Source organism: Aptenodytes patagonicus, chromosome 6 (assembly GCF_965638725.1).
Source record: "Aptenodytes patagonicus chromosome 6, bAptPat1.pri.cur, whole genome shotgun sequence".
NCBI lineage: Eukaryota > Metazoa > Chordata > Aves > Sphenisciformes > Spheniscidae > Aptenodytes > Aptenodytes patagonicus.
The window spans coordinates 8,007,491-8,030,215 of NC_134954.1; the positions used below are offsets into that span (position 1 = coordinate 8,007,491).

The 22,725-nt window shown below is 44.1% G+C and overlaps 1 protein-coding gene and 1 non-coding gene across 4 annotated transcripts in view; both read right to left on the bottom strand.

Moving 5' to 3' along the window:
* Positions 1 to 20,939, bottom strand: part of PLOD2 (procollagen-lysine,2-oxoglutarate 5-dioxygenase 2) — a 77,569-nt gene extending 56,630 nt beyond the window's left edge. Inside the window, exon 1 of one of the 3 annotated variants that reach the window (XM_076341012.1) lies at positions 20,899 to 20,939. Coding sequence is in view for 2 of the 3 variants with exons in the window: in XM_076341011.1 (XP_076197126.1) it covers positions 5,040 to 5,148 (109 nt within the window). In the remaining variant the exon portion in view is untranslated. Of the gene's footprint in view, positions 1 to 5,039; positions 5,311 to 20,898 lie in introns of those variants that run through there. The other 2 variants (XM_076341011.1, XM_076341010.1) reach the window with 2 other exon arrangements.
* Positions 13,502 to 13,608, bottom strand: LOC143162638 (U6 spliceosomal RNA). The gene has a single exon (XR_012995730.1). It is a non-coding gene; the product is annotated as a U6 spliceosomal RNA (small nuclear RNA).
* Positions 20,940 to 22,725: the final 1,786 nt, after the last annotated feature.

Here is a 22,725-nt window from a genome sequence, read left to right on the forward strand (position 1 = left end):
ATCTAAATATTTCAACAATTAGTAGGTACCTAAGTTTCTGCAGTCTCAGCGCTCAGTTAGAACCAATATCATTAAAATATTACATATATTAAAAAAAGGCATATAGACATGCGCACACGCTGAGAACATGAAGAAGCCAGATTACTCTGACCATCAAATAGAAGATTTACTCTGTTTCTTTAGTGGACTTGTCATTTGTTTGTTTTTCCTTCTACTACAAATTGTAAAAGGAATTCTAACTCCTGGAAATAAAGATATCTGGGATGAAACAGTGACTTTACATATTTAGTCTCCTCATGAGCAGTGTAATCCATGTTTTGAAAACTGAATTCTCCGTAAGGAAATACTCCAGAAGCCATTCTATTAAACCACCTAAAGCCACTTGTGGTGTCACAGGCTGTGCTTGCAAGCACGTATTCCTTGATGATTAAGTGTCATTTATTCTCTAGAGCTACAACATTCCCACACAGACAGACACATTCCTGCTACTGATCTGTTTGGTCAAGTTGTGTTTTGTGCTGGAGGGAACCATGCTCTATGTTTAAATTAAGAGGGAACAAAAATATTCTTCACTTTCAAACTTGTTTGCCTTGCAACTGGTCCCTCAGGGGTCCCTTAATGTCAATAAAAAAATTGACATTATAAATTAAAACAAAAATGCCCTTATTGTGACCATACTTACTCTTCATGACAAGGGAATTCACTTGAGCAGCATGTCAAGTAATTTATATTTCAGACTAGCAGCTCTACACAAATGGAAAGATACTGCTTTTGACTACACAGTGTAATAGTACTAACTCAAGAGACAAACTAAACACTTCCCCATGAAGACACCGAGTCACTTTTGCTTAAGTAAGCAGCAGCAAGGGAAAAAGCCAAGAACTCGGACGTAAATCATGACTCTCCAGAATATGCCACCAATGTAAAGAAAACTTTGAGAAATAATCCGTTAGTTTAGATCCTTGCCAGGAACACGTTTCACACAAAACCCCCCTAGCTCAGATAACCATGGTGGTCATTCCACTGCACCTTTACACTGCAATTTACAGCATCAAATATTGATGATGTCACAACTGTTTTATTTTTTTCCTGTTTTAATTAGAAATACATTTTACAGTCAAAGCTGCAGTGATCCTATCCAACCCCACTGCATATCGCAGAGAAAAGCAGTGTCACATCCACCACTGTGGTCTGCCTCCACAGCCTAATTATTCCGTCCACCTAAGGAAAGAAAGAAAAGCCTGGCCAAAAAACCTCTAAAATTTTTTTTTTTTTTTTTTTTTTTTTAATTTTGCAACAGAGACCGGCATTGTGCAGCCTCTAAACCAGGTGCTATGAAGAACTCAGACTGCCAGCTTTGGGTGCTTTCAAGGACGAGTATTTTCAAGGGAAAAATATGTGACGGAAGAACAACTTTGCTGCTTTGCACCTCCTCCACAGCCATGTTCACTTACTTTTAACTAATTTCCAAACACACACACCCCACACTACACAGTGTTTCATTTGTTATTCACCATTTATTTCAAAGCTGGAGCCTAAAGGTATCTACGCGAGTGATCATTACCCACCTGAAGTGGTGCACACTGATGCTACACGCGTTCCTAAATACTCCCCAGGGAGTCGGGATGATGGCGTCCCTGGGGCAGGGGTAACCCAAACGCTGTCTCCTGCTGGGTCGGGTCCTGGGTACGTCACTCTGTGCCTTTACCCTTCACCTGTAAGAGGCGGGTGGCAGCTTTTTCGTACAGCCTTCACAAAAAGGGAACAAAACTCCCAAGAGACCTAGAGGAGGTTTTTCCCCAACACGGGTTTATGCAGCAGTTTTAGATACTGTGGTGACAAGATGGGACAAAATTAGCATCAGTAGAGAAGCAAGAAACAGAAAATCAGGCAGAGAGACGGAGGCAGGCGTAGAGTGCTGTAGTCAGGGCCTCTCCTCCACCAAGCAGGCCAACTCTTTCAGTACTCCTAATAAGTATGTCAAGATGGTCGAATGACTGAATTCCCTTGTTTGTGCACCACAGGTGCCTCAGAGGGAAAGGCCTATCGATCGCCCACTGTCACTCACAGCAACCATTTTGGCTGAGCCCAAAAAAGTCAACAGAAATGGCAATAGTATGTATCTCCAAGTGAGTCCTTGCACAGCTAGATCAGTCAGCAATTACTGCTTGAAGCATTTGTGACCGGCATTTGGCGGACGCCGGGGTGGAGGAAAGCCTGCTGGCTCAGAGCGCTCCCGCAGCCTGCTGGGCTGCTCGCACCTCCCGGACGGGCTGGCTCTGGAAAGCCACCCACGCTGCCAGGGCCCCCTCCGTGACAAACCCCCTCCCAACCCACCCTCCCACCCTTCACATTTCGGGAGCACATACAGACAGCAATGAACCACGGGGCCCACCTCAAAAGCTGCCCGTTTGCCGCCGTTACAACCTGCAGCCCGAACGCCTCAGCGCAGCCCCACTCCAGCCGGCCAAGTCCCCACAGCTGTTCTGGGGAACAGACTCAAAGGCAGCAAAGCCATTTCCCGTGCAAACAGCTGATTAATAAAACATTTTAGGTAGGAACATCATTTATGTCTGTTGCCAAGAGCAGTGTCTGCTTCTAGCGCAATGACAAATGTCTTTTCCATTCGCTTTCCACACGTCCTGGACTGCATTAACATGATAAGCAACGTGCATGCAGCAAGTATGGTGCAACGGAAATATTTTAACGCTGTTGTATTAACACAGAAACTTTTGTATCTTCACCATACAGGAGCCGGTGTTTCAGAGCTCAACAGTGCTCTTTTCTGTGATTGCCTGAAACACAAAGCTGAGACAAAGGAGCACAGGAGGGATTTCTGCAAACATGGTTTGCCGCAGGGCTGCGCTGACTGCTCATTGCTCAAGTAACCACTGCTGTGCAACAGGCAGTTCTCTTGCTATAACTTTTCCAAGCAAAGCAGTAAAGTCTTATTAAGAAGTAAAGATGCAACTTGGCAGCCAGTTTTAGACACTCTTGTTACAGATGATTTCTGAAGCAAGCAATACTGATGGACCGCTTTAAAATCTGACAGGGTGTCTTTGGTGCTGCTTTACACCAAGTTGTACAAAGTAGCAAGAGACTAGAAATTAAAACCCAGATTTCTAGAACTGGAGGCACGCTAAGGTCTGCCCCTCTTCAAGCAATACAGCACAGGCTCAGGGAAAACATTTAAGGGTTAAAACTGGAATAAAAACAAGTAACACAGCAGGCAGTGTCTGGGGTCAGGAAACTACTCAAGGAGTGGTTACAACTCAGCAGAGCCTGCTACAATTCAGGCTACACATGTTTAAATTTAAAAGAATTAAGATTTTCCTGTGTGAACACCTATATATAAATGTATCAGTGCTTTCTAGCACTGTAATTTGTGTAGCATCATTTTTATTATTTATATAGATGTAGCATTTTGGTTTGCCGAATCATACAGCGCTGTCTGGACTACGCACTCTTTGCTTTTCACACCTTTGAATACCAGCAAGATTAAAGAAAAATCCTTACCATGCCAGCTATCAGCTTACATCAGCTTGAGATCCCACAACTCAAGTATGTAGTTAAAAGCGGCATTATTTGAATAGATATTTTTGAGAAAATATAACTGCGATTGCAATAACTGATTTCCAAAGGAGCTCGACTTACAATCTCACTGCCCTGACTACAGACACAGGAGCTCAACGTTCTACTCCAAACATGCCCCCGTAGGCTGCACCTCCGAGGGACAGTCTGAAGGCTGAACGGTAATGCTCACACGCCCCTGACAGACTGCGAACTACAGTGCACACCACAACCTTCCGAGAAATCCTCTGAACAGCTAAAAGCAGCAAAGCATTAAGAAAACTGGAAATGAGAAGCTAATTGAGTACTCTGGTATTCATCAACACTTTTTTTTTTTTTTTAAACACTAGTTATCAACCAAGTCAGCAGTTTTCCTATCAAAATTAGAACTTGCTGACAAAACTTGCCTCTCAAAAAAAGGAGCTTCCTCCCGCACACCAGAAGAAAATTAAGCTCAATATTAAAAATAACTTGATTACACCCTTGAGTAAACAAGCCAAGAACTGAAACTATTTTGGATTTCATGTGGTAATAATCTAGTGGGATGAAATACCTTTGTACGCCTAGAATAGAAATCAGAGATTCTAAAACAGTATTAGAGCAAGAAATATGTTTTGGCATATAGTTGGACATACATGTGCTTGGACACATCTCTCTGAGGGAATTTCCTGTATACATTCTTTTATTTTACATGCCGAAGATAAAATTTCTTTCTCTCTTCTGGCTCCTTGAAACTAAAGTGACTACAGAACGCAACGAGCACAAAGCAAGCAAGCCTCTGAGGGACGGGAAGGGGCACCGAAGTCTCCAGCCGACTTTTGCATGAAGTAGGAAACTTCAGCAGCAGTTGCAACAGTTCAGGGAAGAAGCGAATGACGCTATGCTTTTGCCAGCCTTGGAAAAACATGTTCATTAATACCTTGTCTCAGGGAAAGGGAAGAAAAGCCGGGGGGGGGGGGGGGGGGGGGGAGGAGAAAGTCAGGGAGACTCACTTCCCATTAAGGAATCTTTTTCTTCTTCAAGGGGGGGTTGTGCATCTATTTCTGTATGACTATCTCCGGCGGGTTGAAGCACTTTTCAGCCAAGCGGTTCCTCTCGAGAGCAACCTGGGGAGCCCTGCCCCGGCCGGCGCCGCAGCCCCCTCCCGCACCGCCGAGCCCGCTCCGGCGCCCAGAGCGGCATTTTAAAGTGCGGGGCGGAGGAGGGGGATGGGGGGGTGGAAATTAATAAATCGGGAAAACGGCGGTTCCCGGCCTCCGCACAGGAGACGGGAGGGTTTTCCCTTCCTGGCGGATGTTACCGAGCCGGCGCCGGTACCGCCCGGCCGGCAGCGCATCCCCGCCGCGGCCACCCTCACCGCGCCCGAACGCACCTCCCACAGGCGGCGGGACCGTGGGGGACCGCGCCGCGGGGCTCCGCCATCGCTCTCTTCCCCCCCCCCCCAACCTCCGCACCGCCCCGCGCCTCACCTGCGGGGCCGGGCCCGGGCCCCGGGCGCCGCTCCGCCGCCGCCGGCAGCGCCAGGGCCAGCAGCAGCGGCAGGAGGAGGCGCGGCGGCCGGGCGCCGCTCCACGCCATCTTCCCCCTCCGCACCCGCCGGCCTGCCGCCGCTCCCCGCGCCGCCAGCCCCCGAGAGCGGGGGGGAAAGGGGGCGGGGGTTGAAAACGAGGGGAAAAACCGGTGCCCGGGGAGCCGCCGCGCCCGGGGTGCCGCTCCTCCTCCGCTGCGGCCAGGAGCGAAGGGCGCTGCCGCCCGCCCCAGGCTTTATACGGCGGTGGGAGGACCCGGGCAGCGAGGGCGCCCGGCGGCGCAACGGGAGCCGCTTGTGGCCGCCGCGCCCGGGAGCACGCTTGCTCCTGCTGCCGCTGCCGCCGCCGCCGCCGCCGCCGCCGGGGGAGGGGCGAGCGGCCAAGCCCTGCCTCGGTCTCCGCCGCCCGGGCCGCCGCCGTAGGTGCGCGGCGCTGCGCACGCCCGCCCGCCCGCCCGCCGCCGCGGGGATGGAGCGGGCCGGGCGCCGGGAGTGCGGACCCAGCAGCTGCCCCGGGTCGAGCCTGGCTCGGCCCGGCGCGGTGCCTCCGCTGCCGGGACCGGCCCGGGTGCGGGGCCGAGCTGGCGCTAGCGACCCACTCCTGGAAACGTTCCCGGCGGTGCTGGCCGCATGGGGAATTATACTCGCCTCCCCCTCAAAGCATTTCGTCAGTGGTTTCGTTGGCCGCCATTACGTCCCGGTAAACGTATTCCTGAAAATGTAAGGTTGTTCGGGAGATTGTGAGCAACCGAAGCCGTTACTCCACGACCCAACAAAAAACAACCTAACCCTTTCGCGTATGGGCGTTAGCGCTGTTGGCATCGGGGCCGCACTGCGCATCCGATCTGCTTGCGAACGACATAACCTGTCAAACCCTCCATCATTTTGTCATTCGGATTTCCATAAAAGAACACAGTTCGTTTGCCTAATCTTAACACACAAAACTATTACACTTTTATCATTAAAGAAACCACCCAACAAACCGCCAAATTACTGAAGGCAAGCACGGTGATGATGAAGGAGAGGTACTGGCCCACCTCCACTATTTTTCCTATTGCGATACAAAGTATTTTCGAAAAAATACTGTAAACAACAGCTTAAATGTTTAAAAGCCATGTAAAATTATAAAAGCAGATGGTAGCCTATTGGAATCAGTGTGGATTTACACCTTGCAAATAGTTTTTGAGGACCAAAGGCATAATCCCAAACAAAACTTAGTGCTGAAAGCAGGATTCATGTATCTGAGATCCACCTATATAATCGTCAAATAGACACCTCATTTTTTATCCTAAATGTCTCTATGGGCCTAACAGATGTGCTTTTCTGGAGCCACATTGGAAAGAAAAAAGGGGGAAAGAAGGGAAAACTTGACCTTGGCTACTGCAGCTGTAAGAACTACATGCTTTTGTTTGGAACCCTGAGCAGAAATCAGAGCCTGCATCATGTGCCCAGATGCTTTTATGGTTAATTGGGAGAGGTCATTCTTTCTGGACCAGGCAGCACACACAGCAGGGAGGGAGGTAGAGCAAACCAAAGAAAAAGACTGGGTCCTCATTCCCAAGGAGCTCCTAGAAGAGAGAAGGCCCAGGAGAGCAGCAATCGAGAAATACTGAAAATGCGTTCATGCAATGATGAAGCTGCAGTTGCCAACTATAGGAGAAACAAAAAAGACCCTCCAGTTCTTGGGCAATTACTCATGACCTATTTTCTCCTGCCACCTCTGTCAGGCACACAGAGATTCACCAGAGAACAAATATCTTTTGAATGCAGACAGCATGACCACGTTTATGCACACATCCATGAACGGCCTCTGCTTACTCTTCCAAGAACCAGCACTACTGCTGCTGATCAGCTTACGTAGGTACATAGACTGCGTTAGCGGAAAGCGAGCAATGCCACCACTGGGATGATACTGCAAGTACTCTATCTTCATTTTTTTAAAAATCAAGTTCAAGATTTCAAATAAAAAATTGGGCCTATGAAAAATGAAGATGGAAAAAATAGTTACTATATTACAGCTATAGTTTTAAGGTGAAAAACAGGTAAACAAACGTTTCAAAAGAGATCCTTAACAGATCGAACCTCACCTCAGATCCAGAACAGCTTAATGGTAACACTTGTACTTGGAGATACAAAGGAAGTGTAATTACAAAGCTGAAAAATTAAGAACTCATCGAGAAGGAATTAAATCACAAGAGACACGTAGAACACACTTAATACCATCAACTATGAAAGAAATGACAGATGACTGCAATAAAGTCTGAGGGGAAAAAGACAGGACTGTTGGGCATCATTTCAGAATACTATGGAGATGATGTCACGGCTCCCACGGACGGGACGGGTAGCAGATGAAGCTTCAGCCCTGAGAATTGAGAGTAAAATCAGCAGCTGAGTGTCACGTACACACACAGTGCTCTGAGAAATCGCAGCCCGGCACCTCACCTCTGTCAGAAGCAGCAGCTAGTTTCACCAGAGACTAATGCACAGGTCCTGAAACAGCACTGTTAGGTGGAAACCAACAGGCGTAAAGAGGAGGGAGCATCCAAGAGAAATCCTAAGAGGCATTTTGTTATCAAAAACTACGTGTAAACAGTAGCAGGGAAGAATGAAAAGAATTAGTGAAAGAAGGCTGCAAATATGCAATAATGAAAGAAAAGGAAATAGCTGCCAAAGACCGATTTCGAATGTATGAGGAAAATGGGTTGAGAGAACTGTGATATAAAGACAGCTCATACCTACAAGTGCAAGCCCAGACTTTGACTAGAAACTTTTACATTTTCTTGTCATTTTCCTTGGTCTCTTGAAAGCCAATTTCATTTTCGACTGTTCTTAAAAAATGCAAGCTTTGCCCCCAGAGAGAAAACAGAGCTGAAAGCTACCCAAAACACTGCTTTCAAAGTGACAGATGTGGCCAAGACATCTCCTGTCCCCCGAGACTTCACTCGGACACTGGCCGATGGAAGGGAAAATGCTTGTGAAACTTCAGAACTGAGCTCCGCCAGCTGCGCAGTGCCCAAGGGCTCCGTCTCACCCTGCCTCCACAGACACTTGGGTTAGAAATGCTACTTTCATCCAGAAATACCAACTTCAAGGCCTGAACTGGCAGCTGGTGGTTAGCAGGGTCTTCAGCTCTCCTGGTGCTGTTGCAAGCTGCTTCAGTACGGTATTACTGTTATAGTGTACTCAACACTTAAATCTCTGAACTGCTAAGTAGGAACTTACCCTCAAATCAAAATAATTTTAAATAATAACAGAGTGTAATACAATGTCCATGTATGCACATTATACTACAGAGGTTAACTCCAGAAACAATTCCTTACAAGTGTCCCAAGAAACAGTCTCACCTTCTTGCTGTTGTCACTATTTGCTCCTTTGACTTTTGACTTTATCAAGCCTTTTTCATAAAGAATAAAACCTTCCTTTTCCTCTGCAACAAGGCAATTTCTTCATGAGAAATGACTCAGTTTGGTTAAGTAGGCGTGGAGGAGGGGAGAGAGTTCATTCATTAGCTGTGGGGCTCTGAACGTGGGAGCCCAAGGAGTTTTCTTCAACTCCAGCAACAGTGAGCAAAACCAGAAAGGGAGCAACTGCAAGCAGTCCTTGCTTCAGAAAGTCACTATGAAAAGTGATTTTCTGCAGCCTCACAATCAGTTGCCAAACTAATTTTTTTTTTTCAGACCCAGTGCATTTTCAACAGATCAGCAATAATATCTAGAATTCAGCTGGCAGATACTTGGGCAAAATTCTACAGGACCTCTTCAGGAGGCAACAGCTTCCTGACCTATTAGTAATCTCCATTCCTTCAGTGCCTTTTCCTCAGATGTATAGATAGTTCTTTTGCAGTCTCAGTAACTCCCTGTCTGTATTTGCCTATCCCTACCTCCTTTTCCCCGTCTCTTTCCTAATTGTCTGTAGGAAATCATCATGGGGTTGGCAACTTCCATCTTCCCCAAACCACCGACAATTTTATATTTCAAAATGCATATAGCTGGTGCCACATGGAATGGAAACAGACGTAGTTCATTGCATCGCCAGCCCGTCACTGCAGCCAGATGGAGCTAGGTCCTGTAGTAGGAATCTGCCTTCTGAATCACAGGAGCTTCTCATAAGAGACCTTTTTCACATCCTCTAACTAGTCTTCATTTCACTGTCTTTAAGAAGAACACAGTCTGTGCTCCTCCTGTGCTTTACCTGTCCTTGAACTCACCTCACCTTGCATCTAGGTCTCAAAATCTCTTCTTTTATTCTGGAGCCCCACTAGAATACCTTTTCCACAGATGCTAAAATGGAGCGGTGTTGGTCACATGAACCTCCTTCCCTAATCTTGCAACACTGAAATTGTTCATTATACAGTAATAAAATCAAAAGAAAAGAAAAATAACAAGATTGGTCTGTAGAAAGCCATGGGACAGAAGGAATTGTCAACAATGCACCAGCAGTATTCCAAGGATTAAAAAAAAAGTCATCCTGCAAGGATCCTAAGTCCCTTACCTCAATAAAGATCATAAAGAGTTTTCTAACAGATAATGAATTTGACATATAACAGTCAAAAGTCTACTTCGTCTGGGCAAGTCAGTCATTCCCCATGTATTTTCAATAGCAGCAGTCATTAGTCATTTGTTACAAAGAACAAATTAATTCCTCTCCCATTCTGTCATAGCTTGTCCCCGCAAATATCTTTCTAGTTTCATAAAATTTGTCCTCTCTTTGTGTTACAGAGGTAATTCCGTAGCCCTGTGATTTCACTGCCCGGGTCAAGTGCATACAAACTATAGAATTGAACAGAAGTTTTTGGCTTCATGTGGTTATATCACTGATCTAATTTATTATATCAAAGTAGTAACCCTCAGTTTAGTTTTGAGATTAGATTAGTAAAACACCTTTGAGTTAGTAAGTCATACTTATTTTTTCCAGTTAAATGACTTACCCTGTGTAATTCCTAAAAAGAAAATACTGGTTTTGAATTATAAATTCAACACTTATCAGTATTTTACATGAGTCAGGGGTAGCTGAAAATAGAAGTTTGTTATTATAGAATAATACTAATAGAAATTAACATTCCAAAGTAATAGAAAGCTTAAAAAATCCCTTTTCGGTCATAGGAAAAAATGTTCTTCAGATACATTTTGTTTAGATGCTTGTGGCTGTTTTAATTTGACCTCAAGCCAATGAAATACTAGAACCAAACTAGAATTAAAAAAAGGAAGTATGTATATTTTGTGCAAAAATACATCAATATGAATGTAAAGGCCCATCTGGCAATAATATGGCATTAAAATGTGCATCACATTGCCTGACTTAGTATGTGCATGCGAGCCTTTAATAAGGGCCTCTTAAGTACTTCAACCCTAATAAGAAATCTTCCATAGACATTTCATTTCCAAGGAATCAGGCTAAATGTTACTGAAATTCTACTCTCGCTGCCTGAAAATAGTTTCTCTTCGGTTGCCTCCCTTTAATTTATCCTCAACTTCAATAAGAACATTCCTTTGAGTTGCCACCCCAGTCTTGTTATTATGGGTGTGATCCAGCCCGTTGCCGAGACGTGCTGAGCACTCCTCAGGGGTGCTGAGACCCCACTGGTTTCAGCGGATGCTCAGCACCTTTCGCTATTGAGTGCTGAGTGAATACTTCGGGCTGCAGTCATAGTTTCTTTCCCAAGCCACCCAATCAGAAATTACTTTGCTTCATTCACTCATTTATAATTATAACTATAAACAGCCTATACGAGCAAAAGATTAATAGTGTTAGCAAGCGTTTCCAGGGTATAATCAGCTGTCATCCCATAATTAACTCAAAAGATTGAACGAGTGGCTTTGAAATTACAAGGAGAGCTACATTCCTTTACTGAGACTGAGCAGCAAGACATGAGTGCCCATGAAAAGCTCTGCTAGGTTTTCGTCTGTGGTCCATCCTTTGGCATTTATGACATGACTGCTCCAGCCTCAAGGTCCTATCCTGCACTACAGAAGTCAGTGAGCATCATAAGAGAATAAATCCTGCTGACCTGGCCTTAAACCAGATGCTTTAGACCTCCGTCACTGCTTCTGGTAGACGCAAAGATCTGATCGCCATTTTTTGCTTTCATTGCATTCATTCTTACGTGATTTATATAGGCACAAGAAACTAAGAATTAAATCCCGCAGAGTGTATCTTGTAAACCCTGCTGATCAGGGTTGATCTTGTAAAGATTTCAGTCCCATCACCCAATAAACTATAAAACGCTTCCCAGAGCCTCAAATGAGAGGTGTTGAAATGGACAATTAATCATAGTGACTAATTTAAAGTCTTGCTTTTGTTATAGTTTAGGGATGCAGAAAAGAATATAGTGGAAAAGGAACTGACATTCAAGAAAACTGGCTGAAAGAAAAATAACTTTAAACATCTACTGTGGGATTAATAGGAACTAGTGGAAAAAAGCGTTTATGAAATTGTCTGAAGCTGGGAGTCTATGTGAGTGTTTGTGTCTATGTCAACAAACCATCGTAATGTAAAAAATGTTCCTCTGAAGTAAGCCTGTGGTATTAAACAGACTGAAGTGTGTCACGTGTATGACCAATAGAGGAGGGGAGGTCAGTATGTGTTTTACAATAGTTACCCTAAAGCCTACTTTTTTTGTGATTTCAGAAGCCTAGTGGAGACTCCTAGAGTGGCAATTTGGGAAAACCGCTGGAGCAGAGAAGCATGTCCCACAAGTATTCCCCTACGGGAAGACATCAGATTTCATATTCTCGATTACTGGAATGGTTTTGGTCGAAGTTTCTTTTCCTGCCCCTGCTCTGGGAGTTTTATGACTGTCCCGCCACAATGATCTCATTCTCTCCAGCTGACTTATATAAGGTAAACAGAAAATGCTGTCTGACAAAACCTAATTTTGACAGGTAGGTCTTTTTAGTCATCTAGTTTGATTTATAACAAAATTGCCATTAAATTAGTCTTATTCCCTACTTCCTGTATGATCTAAATGAGAAATCCCAAATGGTCCACAGAACAACTTCTGGCAGCATTTCTGGAGTGCTGGACTCAAGAAAGAAAGGAGATGGGGCTGGCCATTATTTTGCTGCTGCTAAAGTCCCCTTGCACAGAGCCTTCCAACTTCCACTTTTCAGCAGGCGTTGTGTGAAAGAGCGACCACGGGAAAGGTGAGGAAAAGCTAAGAGCCACAGATCTTACTTAATTTAGTGCCTGTCTGGTTGGTCAAAATATCGTATGGCTTTGCAATACCTAACTATTTTGCCTTTTGACAAGAAAACCTTTTGCAGGGAAAAAGAGGTGGCAGCCAATAAAAACAAGGCGTGGAAAGTAAAAATACTATGTTTAAATGAATAGTTAAATACAGTTGCCAGGAAAGTTGAGGTTGTGAGCATTGTCCCTGACACGAGCAAGAAAGCAAGAAAATCTCATGACTGAATCAGTAGGAGAACGTGCTTTCAAGCTTAGAAACATTTAGGAGCTAAACACTGCCTTTGAGGTTTTTTTTCTCATCCTGTTCTCCATCTTGCATTGCATGTGCACATAGTTTAATTTGGTAAAAAGGAATATGAAGCAAGGTTATGTTTGGATGACTACTAGAAAACTTTCTCTGCAGAGCAGGGGTCACAGCTGTTAACCCACGCTAGTGTACTTAATCACTTAAGTCAGTGACCGGTAGGGTAAGTGTGAGAGCAGAATAGATTCAGACCTTTAACACTAAAACCACCAGGAGTTACTGAAGCAATGAAAAAGTTTTAGGGTTTGGGCTGTGTACTGTGAAAGTGAAATGCATTCAGTCTGGATGCTGCTTCTTGATTGTACTTCTTAGGCCAGCGAGCAAAAGCACGTATGCCTTTTTTTAAGACTGGGAGCTTGACTGTTCTCAGCTTACACAGGAAAGGGCACAGAGGAGGCAAGCTTCGAATAGCAGCATAGTTCTGATAAATGTGATCCACTCTGCATTCAAGACAACTCACCTATCTGCTTGTCGTGGTTTAACCCCAGCCGGCGACTGAGCCCCACACAGCCGCTTGCTCACTCCTCCCTGGTGGGATGGGGGAGAGAATCGGAAGGGTAAAAGTGAGAAAACTCATGGGTTAAGATAAAGACAGTTTAATAGGTAAAGCAAAAGCTGTGTGCGCAAGCAAAGCAAAACAAGGAGTCCATTCACTACTTCCCATCGACAGGCAGGTGTGCAGCCATCTCCAGGAAAGCAGGGCTCCATCACGCCTAACGGTGACTTGGGAAGACAAACGCCATCACTCCAAACATCCCCCCTCTTCCTTCTTCTTCCCCCAGCTTTACATGATGAGCATGACGTCATATGGTGTGGGATATCCCTTGGGTCAGTTTGGGTCAGCTGTCCCGGCTGTGTCCCCTCCCAACTTCTTGTGCACCCCCAGCCTGCTCGCTGGTGGAGTGGGGTGAGAAGCAGATATAGAACGCTTCATGGATTTGCCTATCATCCTTGCGCAGGGGCCATGCTAATCTTCTCTGTATTGTTCCAATTTTAGTATATGTGCTGCCAAAGCGAGGACACTGCTGTTCAGGGAATGACTGAAATAAATTGAGAACTTCCAATAGATCCTCAAGAGGGCTCTTTTCAAAAGATTTGGAAATTTAATTATTTTTTAGCACATCACTCAACAGAAGCCAGAAGGATGGCTACTTTGAATCTTTGAAATAATGTCTTAGAGACTGCAGTTTGTGCTTCTTTAGTTCGGATGCTCAGGAAGATGAAGCCTCTAGCTAAGATAATTCTGATGACTTGTCAAGGTTGGCAAAACCTGACATTGGCAGTACATCTTCCTCCTGTAGTCTGGGCTTTAGGAGGGTAGTTTCAGAGGTGATCTGGCTGCTTCACTTCCAGATAATCCAAAGCCTGTACTGTTCAAGGCAACATACAGATTGATTCTACATTAGGGAATGTGATGGAATGAAATTCCTTCCTATTTAAAGAAAACTAAACAAACTTACTTTATGTATTGGGAGAAGGCAGCAACCTCCTCCAGAATGGGGAGGAACATCGTGATGAATACATAGCAGGAGTCACAGGTAGCCCAGCAGTGCTCCAGCACTGTGAATGGCTGTTCATAAAATCCCAAGCAGAATTAAGAAAGTGGCCAAAATTGCACATAGCCTGAGCATCACATGCTAACGACCCTGGGTCACTGTCTTCTTCTGATCTTCCCTCTTCCTCAGTCTTTCTTCAGTCCATAAAGAGGATATGCATAGTATATAAGGCTGTAGCCAAAATCACTTTCATAGGGTTTAGAAGAGTAGAAATCACAATACTCAACCTAATAGTGTCCCCAGATAAACTGTGCAGGCAGCCTCTATTCCAGGGTACCTAAAGGAGGAGGGAAACTTGGTAGGCACAGAGCGCATATCCCCAGGACGCTCCTAGTAAATGGCCAGGTAAAAGCCATCTTGTTATAGCAAAGAAAAGGGGTAAACACAAGTCCCCTTTCCTTGTATCCCTGTACCAATGTAAAGAAATTCTTTGCCTTTGAGATATTTACACATTAACAACATTCTTTGATGTAGCCAGAAAGAAATAAGGAAAACCTTATAGCCTCTATATCTGACTCTGGCAGGCAGCTATCTAGCAAATTATCACCTCTGCAAAACCCTTACTTACTGGAAAGTCTTATTAATGTGGCTGTCTCATTGCGCTTACATTCTGCCTGCTAGAATTCAGAATTCTGCTGAAATAAAGCCTGCAGAACTCACTGTTGCTCAGCTGTAATGCTCCCCACATGTAGTGGGGAATATTGATATTCTTGCATTCAGGTTCCCAGAGTGGGATTTGTATACCTGATTCAGGAAAAAAAAAAAAAATCAGTAATACTACTCTTGTTACTCTGCTTGGAAAGGCTAGGTAAACATTTGTGTTAAGCTACTAAGTTGTTTCTAACCAGATAGATTTGATACAAATTATAAACAAAAAATATCCTTTATGCCAGTCACTTTCATATCATTTCCCTTGCACGTATCCCCGTTTTCAAGATGCTGCTTCTTCACTTTTTCTACCAAAATATGCTCATGCCATGTAGCCAGAGCTGTATTAGTACTGTATTAGCCTAGTCTCAGTGTAAAAGCTCCGCAGGTCCATACAGACTTCATTCTCTGTGTTTCATGACAGGGACATGTGACTACCTTTAGCTCAGTCCCCCTTTTTTTGTGCATAATCTTTTGTTCTGCCAGCTCTGCGTGGAGACGACTCAACCGCCTCCAGTCTGTCCGCCAGCCTGCTCCAACCTGGAGCAGTGCTCAGAAACACCGACACGCCTCTCCAGCCCTTTGGTAAACGCCCTCAGCCGTGAGTACAGCATTTCCAGTCGTGTGGCCTTCATCTTTTTTTCAAGATCCTTTTGAAGCTGTTGGTTCGTGAGATGCAAGAATCGGATCCCAAGACCGTGGATCACTTAATCCTCTCACTTTGCATGTGTTTTTACGCTAGCCAGTTGGAGTTTTTGTACCTAAACTGAACGCAGATCGAGGGAGTTGTTGGATCAGGCCCCTGGAGGTTAGTGCCATCTGAAAGTTTTCAAGCTGCCAGATAACATAAAAGCCACGGTTTCTGGTTCTCAAAATAGTGTCCATGAAAGTCATTTTGAAATTCTACTGTGTGCAAGGAACTAGGAACTACTACAAACATTGTTAGTTTCTCATCCAAAGGCAAGGCAATTTTTTTTTTTTCAACCTTGCCTTCCTGAATAGCACATCCATATTATAAACAATTTTGGAAGTTTTTCAAGACAAAAAGCGTTTAGTGGACATCTTTCCTCAGACAGGAACATCAAGTAATCCCAGTAGATTATTATTAATTTGATTTTATTGTTGCTATCCATTTGGTAAATTTGGTATTGTTTGACTCCAGAGGAGCGTCAGACACATTGTGCACAGCGTTGTAGTGACAGTCTGCAAAAGCCTACCGAGCACCACCCGGGCTAGCAGGGGACTAGCAATCTGAATAATGATGTTGAGACTATTATTAAATATTTACTGAGCCATCAGGACTCCTCAAATCACTGTATAAAGCTGTTGTGAGGTATTAGTATTGCCACAGGCTATTCATGTTACCCAGTTTTAAGGTTCACCCCCCTAGAGATAATAGTGATAACCTCCCCAGTTTTCCAATCCAAAGAATAGAAATCACTTGCTCACAAAACAAAATATAATCTTTAAATTGGACCATGCCTGAAGTAGCTACCAAAGCCAGAGAGAGCACTACGATGCAATTTCCAAAGGAAAACGAAGACAAGGTAAAGGCAGAAAAAAAATCCCTCTAAATCACAGAAATTCAAGAAAACGCATACATCGCCAAAGCCAAGCTTCTGCAAAATCTCAGTTGCAGCCTCTTTCTCTTCTTGGTACCTTGTGTGTCTTTTTTCAAATCAGTGTCAGAGAGGTTGAAGATTCTTGTTTCATTTCTGATTTCATTTAATCCTGCTCTTCCTATCTTCCTTCTGCTGTTCGTGAGCAGCCCAGCTTGCTGTATATCAATATGCATTTGTTCTGTTGAATTATGACAAATAATTCTCTAGTTCTCAAACATAATTCTAGCGTTTTATTCCCCTTATGCTCTAGGACTATAATTGAGACAGCTGATGGTGCAGCTGAATATAAGCTTCCATAAACAAACGCTGTGCATTTGAACTCAACTGCACGTAGGCCATCCACACACTTTTTCCACTCTGGCTGTTTCTCCCTGCAGCCAGTTGGGGAACATGTTTTGGCCATGACTCCACTGTAGATTACTCCACATCAGACCGACATCTGATTGGAGTAAGGAAAAAGCTACTGGTTAAATATCCATGATTTTCAGTCGGCATGCCAAGAGCTTCAGAGGAGATGCACTCCCTCTCTCTTTTGAAAAGGATCAGCGCTCTCAGGCTGACCTTCAAAGCCGAGCTCTGTTTGTGGGAGTGTGTACTCTTCACCTCTCAAAGACAGGGAACTTACTGCAGCACTTGAAATTTTACTGGCTGTGTTTGCTTTTCATGTAGTGTAGACAGGGGATATTAGGCAGGGATTTGCTTTACAATCACCCTTTATATAATTTACTCTTTTTCTTTTCATCCCAGAGAAAGCCTAACCTTTTTCCCATGGAATTTCTTTTAAGTGAGTCACAGAAGTCAACTGTTGCCCAGGCACTTACAGGAAAGATGGATTTACATTTTATGTGCATTTTTAGGAACACTCTTCTGTCACACCATACATCTCAATGACTAAATTAGGTCATTCCTTTGCTTTTTCCCTCTTTGCATTGTAGAGGAAAACAGACGTGATTTATCAGTCTGTCATTATGGAGGAGGTTTGATTCTGAGTTTGTCCATCCACTTCTAACTCCACACAAACCTCAATCTGTGATTCCCATCATTTTGGGGCTCCATAACCGGAGAGCATGACTGGCCAGAGAAAGGCTTTGATACTTTGGTGATTAAACATTTAAAAAACACCTAATGTAGATGATGGATGGATGACAGCAAGGAAGCAGCATCTCTCTGTGACTGGTCTCCCCCTAACCCACTGAAAAATACTTGGCGGTCAGCAAAGATTCAGAAAGCAGGTACTAGCAAATATGCTGTGTTTCTCCACGTATGCTGTGCCTGAGGTGGCTGTTCGTGACAAGTCACTGGGGGACAGCTCATGTCACTGGCAACAGGACCTGCAGCCACTCGGCACAACGCCTTGGTCCTCCCCAGCTGCCGCAAGATTGCGCCCTATAGCACTGCTATAGGGAACCCAGTGGTGATAGCAGAAGCGAATATTGCTTTTAAGGAGATGATTTGTGTGAATGCTTTTCAGTCTTCTACAGATTTTAAACTTATGGTATAAATTCTTAATCTTGCACTAAAACTCATTCAGGAGTTGCATATGTAAACTTTTAAACCAAAGTAACCTTTTGCACTAGTCATCTGCTCCATTATTAGCAAGGAACTGATGGCGTTTAGAAGAAACTTAGTTACTGCTCCACAGGCACAGAAATCTCCACTAAACAGGGCACTGTCTAACTAAATCTAATACAATCATTAATTCAAGTATCATTATTTAGAGAATTCCATCATATATGAAAATATAAAAACCTTAAGCACAAAATTGCTATATTAACAGGAGCATCTTCATAATTCTACCTGGCTGCTTTTTTATCTTTCTTTTGGGAGAAAAAAATGAGAGTTCTTATATTTTAGTGTGAGAAGAGACATTTGATCAGCTGTTCTGACCAGAATGTGACACTCATTGCATTCCTCTTATGTACCCTCATATTACAGCCAAGAACATGAGTTAGATTAAAACATTTCGGTCCTCAGCAGAGTAAACCATTGACGCCATGCTGACAGCCTGTTAACAGCAACCAGCTATTAGTGGAATTGCTGTGGGAGTTTGTAGGAAGGCATTTGCAAATGCTTTATCAATACAGATTTACCTCAGCAGCAAAAAGGACAGACAGCATCAGTTGTTGCGGCCTGGGTGGATATGACATATTCTTCCTCCTAGCCGAAGAAAAAGCCCTTGAATCAGTATGAATTGCAGGTGGATAGCTCAGGTGGAGCGGAAGGTGACGGTCTCAGGGAAGGGATGAAGTTTCAGGAATTGCAACGGCTTTCCATGTACGTGTAATCAGGCAGCACCAAAGCACACCTCCAAGGCAAGCACTCATCATGCTCTCTTATCCGTTTGCTCCAGGCTGCAGCTTGATTATGCTGAGATTTCAAGCCCTGATATTTTTAGCACACTTCTCTTGCTTTTTTCCATTGTCAGCAGGTACATTTGTATTTTTAAATGGTCAAATTCTAATCTTAAATGTACATTAACCAAAAATCCCCTAATCTGTACCTGGATAGAAATAACTGGTGTGGCTGGATCTGAGCTGAGATGCAGAGGTTTATCAGTGGTGCGAGGTGCCCTCTGGACCAGGCAGCTAATTGCCTTTGACTTCGCTGAGCTTTGGCTCAATAGGATTTTGAAGTCAAACATATTTCATAGATGTTTACACCTCATTACATCTTTTTGAAAAGATAAAAACTTGACTAGTGCATATTTCTGTTTGCAAATTTGGCTCGAGTTTATCTGATAGTGAAAGCTTTCGCTAAATTTCACCACGTAATTACTGAAGTGCAAATCCCCAGGAAAAACAATTTGCCGTAAAGATTTCATATTTGCAGCTTAAGAGGCATTGATTAGTTGATGTTTTACTCTGGCACCGCATTGTAGTAGTTCCCTTAAAGCATACATAACCACTGACATTTTTATAATTTACTTTTCATTACTTTTCTTTACTATGCACTTTTGCACAAATATTTCCTTCAACTAAACTTATTGCTTAGAAAGTTGAACACCGTAAACGGAGCACAAACAATGTGCATAAATTTAGTTGATTTATTCAACAGAGATTTTACCTTCCTCTCTCTTGCTCTCTTCTCTCCCCCTGAAACATTAACTATTTGCTCTTTTCCTTTTTTCCCCCCTTTTTTTCTTTTTTTTTTCCATGGAAAAAAGTGTGCTGCAACGCACAGGTAAGTTCTTGTTCATTTCGATGGCTGGCTTTAATTCTTTGTGCATTTCAATATTAGCTCACTACCTCTCATGGCCTTTCCAAAGTTTGTTCAGTGGAAAAAGAGGACAGGGCACAGTGAGCCCTTGTCTGTGTTGAACAACTTGCTTGTATTTCTTTTCTATCCTAAGCTGGCAACAAGCAGAATACGGACATAAACAGAGTGCCGGCAAGCTCAGCCTCAGTCTACTGAAAGACCTATGTTTTCCAGGAGCCACAAATTCTGCTCCCTGAAAATGAGAAATTCGCTGACACAATAAAGCAGTGTGCCTCGTTCCATTGTACAGCCATACTCGGTGCGATAAAAAATAGTTTTATACCAGTTAAAAAGTTTTATACGAGTTAAAAAGCAGGACTGGCTGCAGGAGTAAAAGAAGACAGGATTTAGCTGCTAAACTTTAGGTCTCTGGCAAACGTACACAACCCTTGCAGTATTAGGATTCATTTTGTTCAAATTCCCCAGGGCAAGCGTTGCTCCGTGTCATACTGCATGGCTGGAGAGAGCCACAGTAAAACCAGGAGACAGAGCTTGAGCTGAAATGTCAGCTGGAGGGATTGGGAAAGATCATAAAGAACTGAAGGAACAACTTACAGAATGTAAAGACTGTTGGAGTGAGCTCATCAGTGATGTACATGGCAGCTCAGTTGTATAGCAGGATATAACTGAATAGAAAGTGGACCAGCACAAAGCACTGCTTGTGCAAGTTCAGATACTTTGGGAGGTTGTGCTGTTCAAATTGTGCCAAAAAAAATCCCAACACTCAGGAGGAACTGTACACTTACACAGTCCCAACGCTCAGGAGGAACTGTACACTTACACAGTCCCAACGCTCAGGAGGAACTGTACACTTACACATACTTCAGAGCAGCAACGTGCAACCAGGATCTCAAGTACAGAACACTGTTGCACTGACGTGCTGGTTATACATAATACCAGCAGAACGTTGCTGTAAGCCACAAAGTCAAGGCAGCCCCAAGGTCTTTAGTGTCTTCAGGGTCAAAATCTATGACTGTGTCATTTAAATTAGCAGGTTACCTTTTGTTTATACTTTTCTTCTTATGAATATCTTTAATTATAGCTTTCACCATAAACCCCAGCTTCCCCAGTTTGCATAGGAGTTGCCACGCAGCGTTTGCTACCCACCACTCGCTCTTGGGGCTCAGTGCCAGCTCACAGCATCGTCACAGTGCCACCACCACAGTGCCAGCGCCATCTCTCAGCTTCGTATGCCGTGCTATGGCAGTGTTGCAGCATTTGACCACTTACCTTTGAAATACGCCTTTGTCCGTGCTCCTCGCAGTTGTGACGTAGGGTTGCACTGGAATTTTCCTGTTGCTGATTGTCTCCGCGTCACTCCCTCGCTGCAGCGCGCACAAGGCGCACGAGGCTCCTGGCCAGAAGGCCAGGCCAGCGGTCCCTGCATTGCACTAGCCCACTCCCCAGTTTTTATTTTGGCATGCATTTGTAATCTGGGACTGAAGCTGGTTGCGCGGCGGGGCCGGGGACACCAGGAGTTGCTGAGGCCCCGGTGCGTACAGCAGCAGCGCAGGCTCCCCTCTGCACGTGTTGCCCAGCCTTGTACCAGTTTCTGTTTGCTCCTCAGTAAATGGCAATCAACAAAGGAGAAATACTGAGTTCCTCAGCTGCTGCCAGCTGCCCTGATTCAATAACTAGGTCAGCTAAAGGTTAAACCAGCCGAGGCATGAGCAGCAAGTTTAAATTTAAAAAAAAAGAAAAGAAAAGAAAAACACAAGCAAAGCCTAGGGGGAAGCCTGGAGCAGATTCCCAGGCCCGCCTGGCCGTAGGTCTCCCGTCCCTCGCCCTCTCCTCTGTCCCTCGCCCTCTCCTTCACTGCCCCACAGTGCTTGCGGTCCACGTCACAGCCACGCACACTGAAGCCATCTCATGTCTAGGGGGCTAAATGCACCTCGGATGTAAAACAGTGACACTAAACCAGCAATGAAATTAGCCTGTTTGCTTTGACGTACCCTGCTGTGATATATTAATAACTTTTTGCGTTGTGTAGTAAATTATGTCAGAAATCACAGTCCAATTCCAAATTCTACCATTTACCAAGCCTAATGCAACTTTAAGGACATTACACAGTATTTGTCTGAGGTTTTTTAAATCAATCATAGTTTAACATACTTTCACACACATTTTTTCATGTTCCTAGTGGCACGTAATTGCATTTGAAGCTTAAGATTTTGCAGCTTTGGTGGGAAAGACACATCTAGGTTTCCACACTCATGTAGGGAATACATACTTTGGAGATAGTGTAATCTGAAATTCTTCCACTGAGAAAATCAGAATGACAACTAACCAAACTGCCTGTGAATCGCAGAGTGAGGTTTTAAGCAGTGAAAAAATAATTCCAGTGCTAACACTGCCACCTATTGCCACCCATTGAAAATAGGAGAGACAGTCATTGTAAATCCCTGTTCTCATCTCTTCTCCCTCTTTGGTATTTGTTGCAATGCTTTCATGTGCATTTTCTCCTCGCTGCTGTCTTTAATAACGTAGTGTTATCAGGGAAAAAATGCAAATAAACCAAAACCAAGTGATAAGTCAAATATATCCATAGAACAGAGGATAAAGTCTCTCCAGAACAAAATCGGCAATGCATGGAAGTCTCCCTGTGAGTGGTGACAAGGAGCTTCTAGAGTCCTAGAGCAATCTGTTCCAGTACATAAGCATAGCATGTTCAAGTATTTATGTCATGAAAGCACATACAGAGCCCTGATCCAACACAATAGAATTCTCCACTAGCTGGGCTCTTCCCTCCACCCTGGGAGAGCTGCACCTTTTTCTTTGTTATTCTCTCCCTCTGACCTCTTGTTGTTTTCTGTGGGGTTTTTATACCTTTTTTACCTCCTGTCTCACTAATTTTAAGATCAAATCTTACCACATGATTGCTTTTTGCTTGACATGGCTTCTTCATCTTGTGCTGTACTGGTGGTTTCCCCTCCATGCAACCTGTATCTGCTTCCTTGCCCTGGTCGTGAGAGGTTCCCTTATCTGCAAGTTCCTCTGATTCCACAACTCCCTCCCTCCATCATCCTTTACCTTTACCATTTATCAATTTTGTAAGTA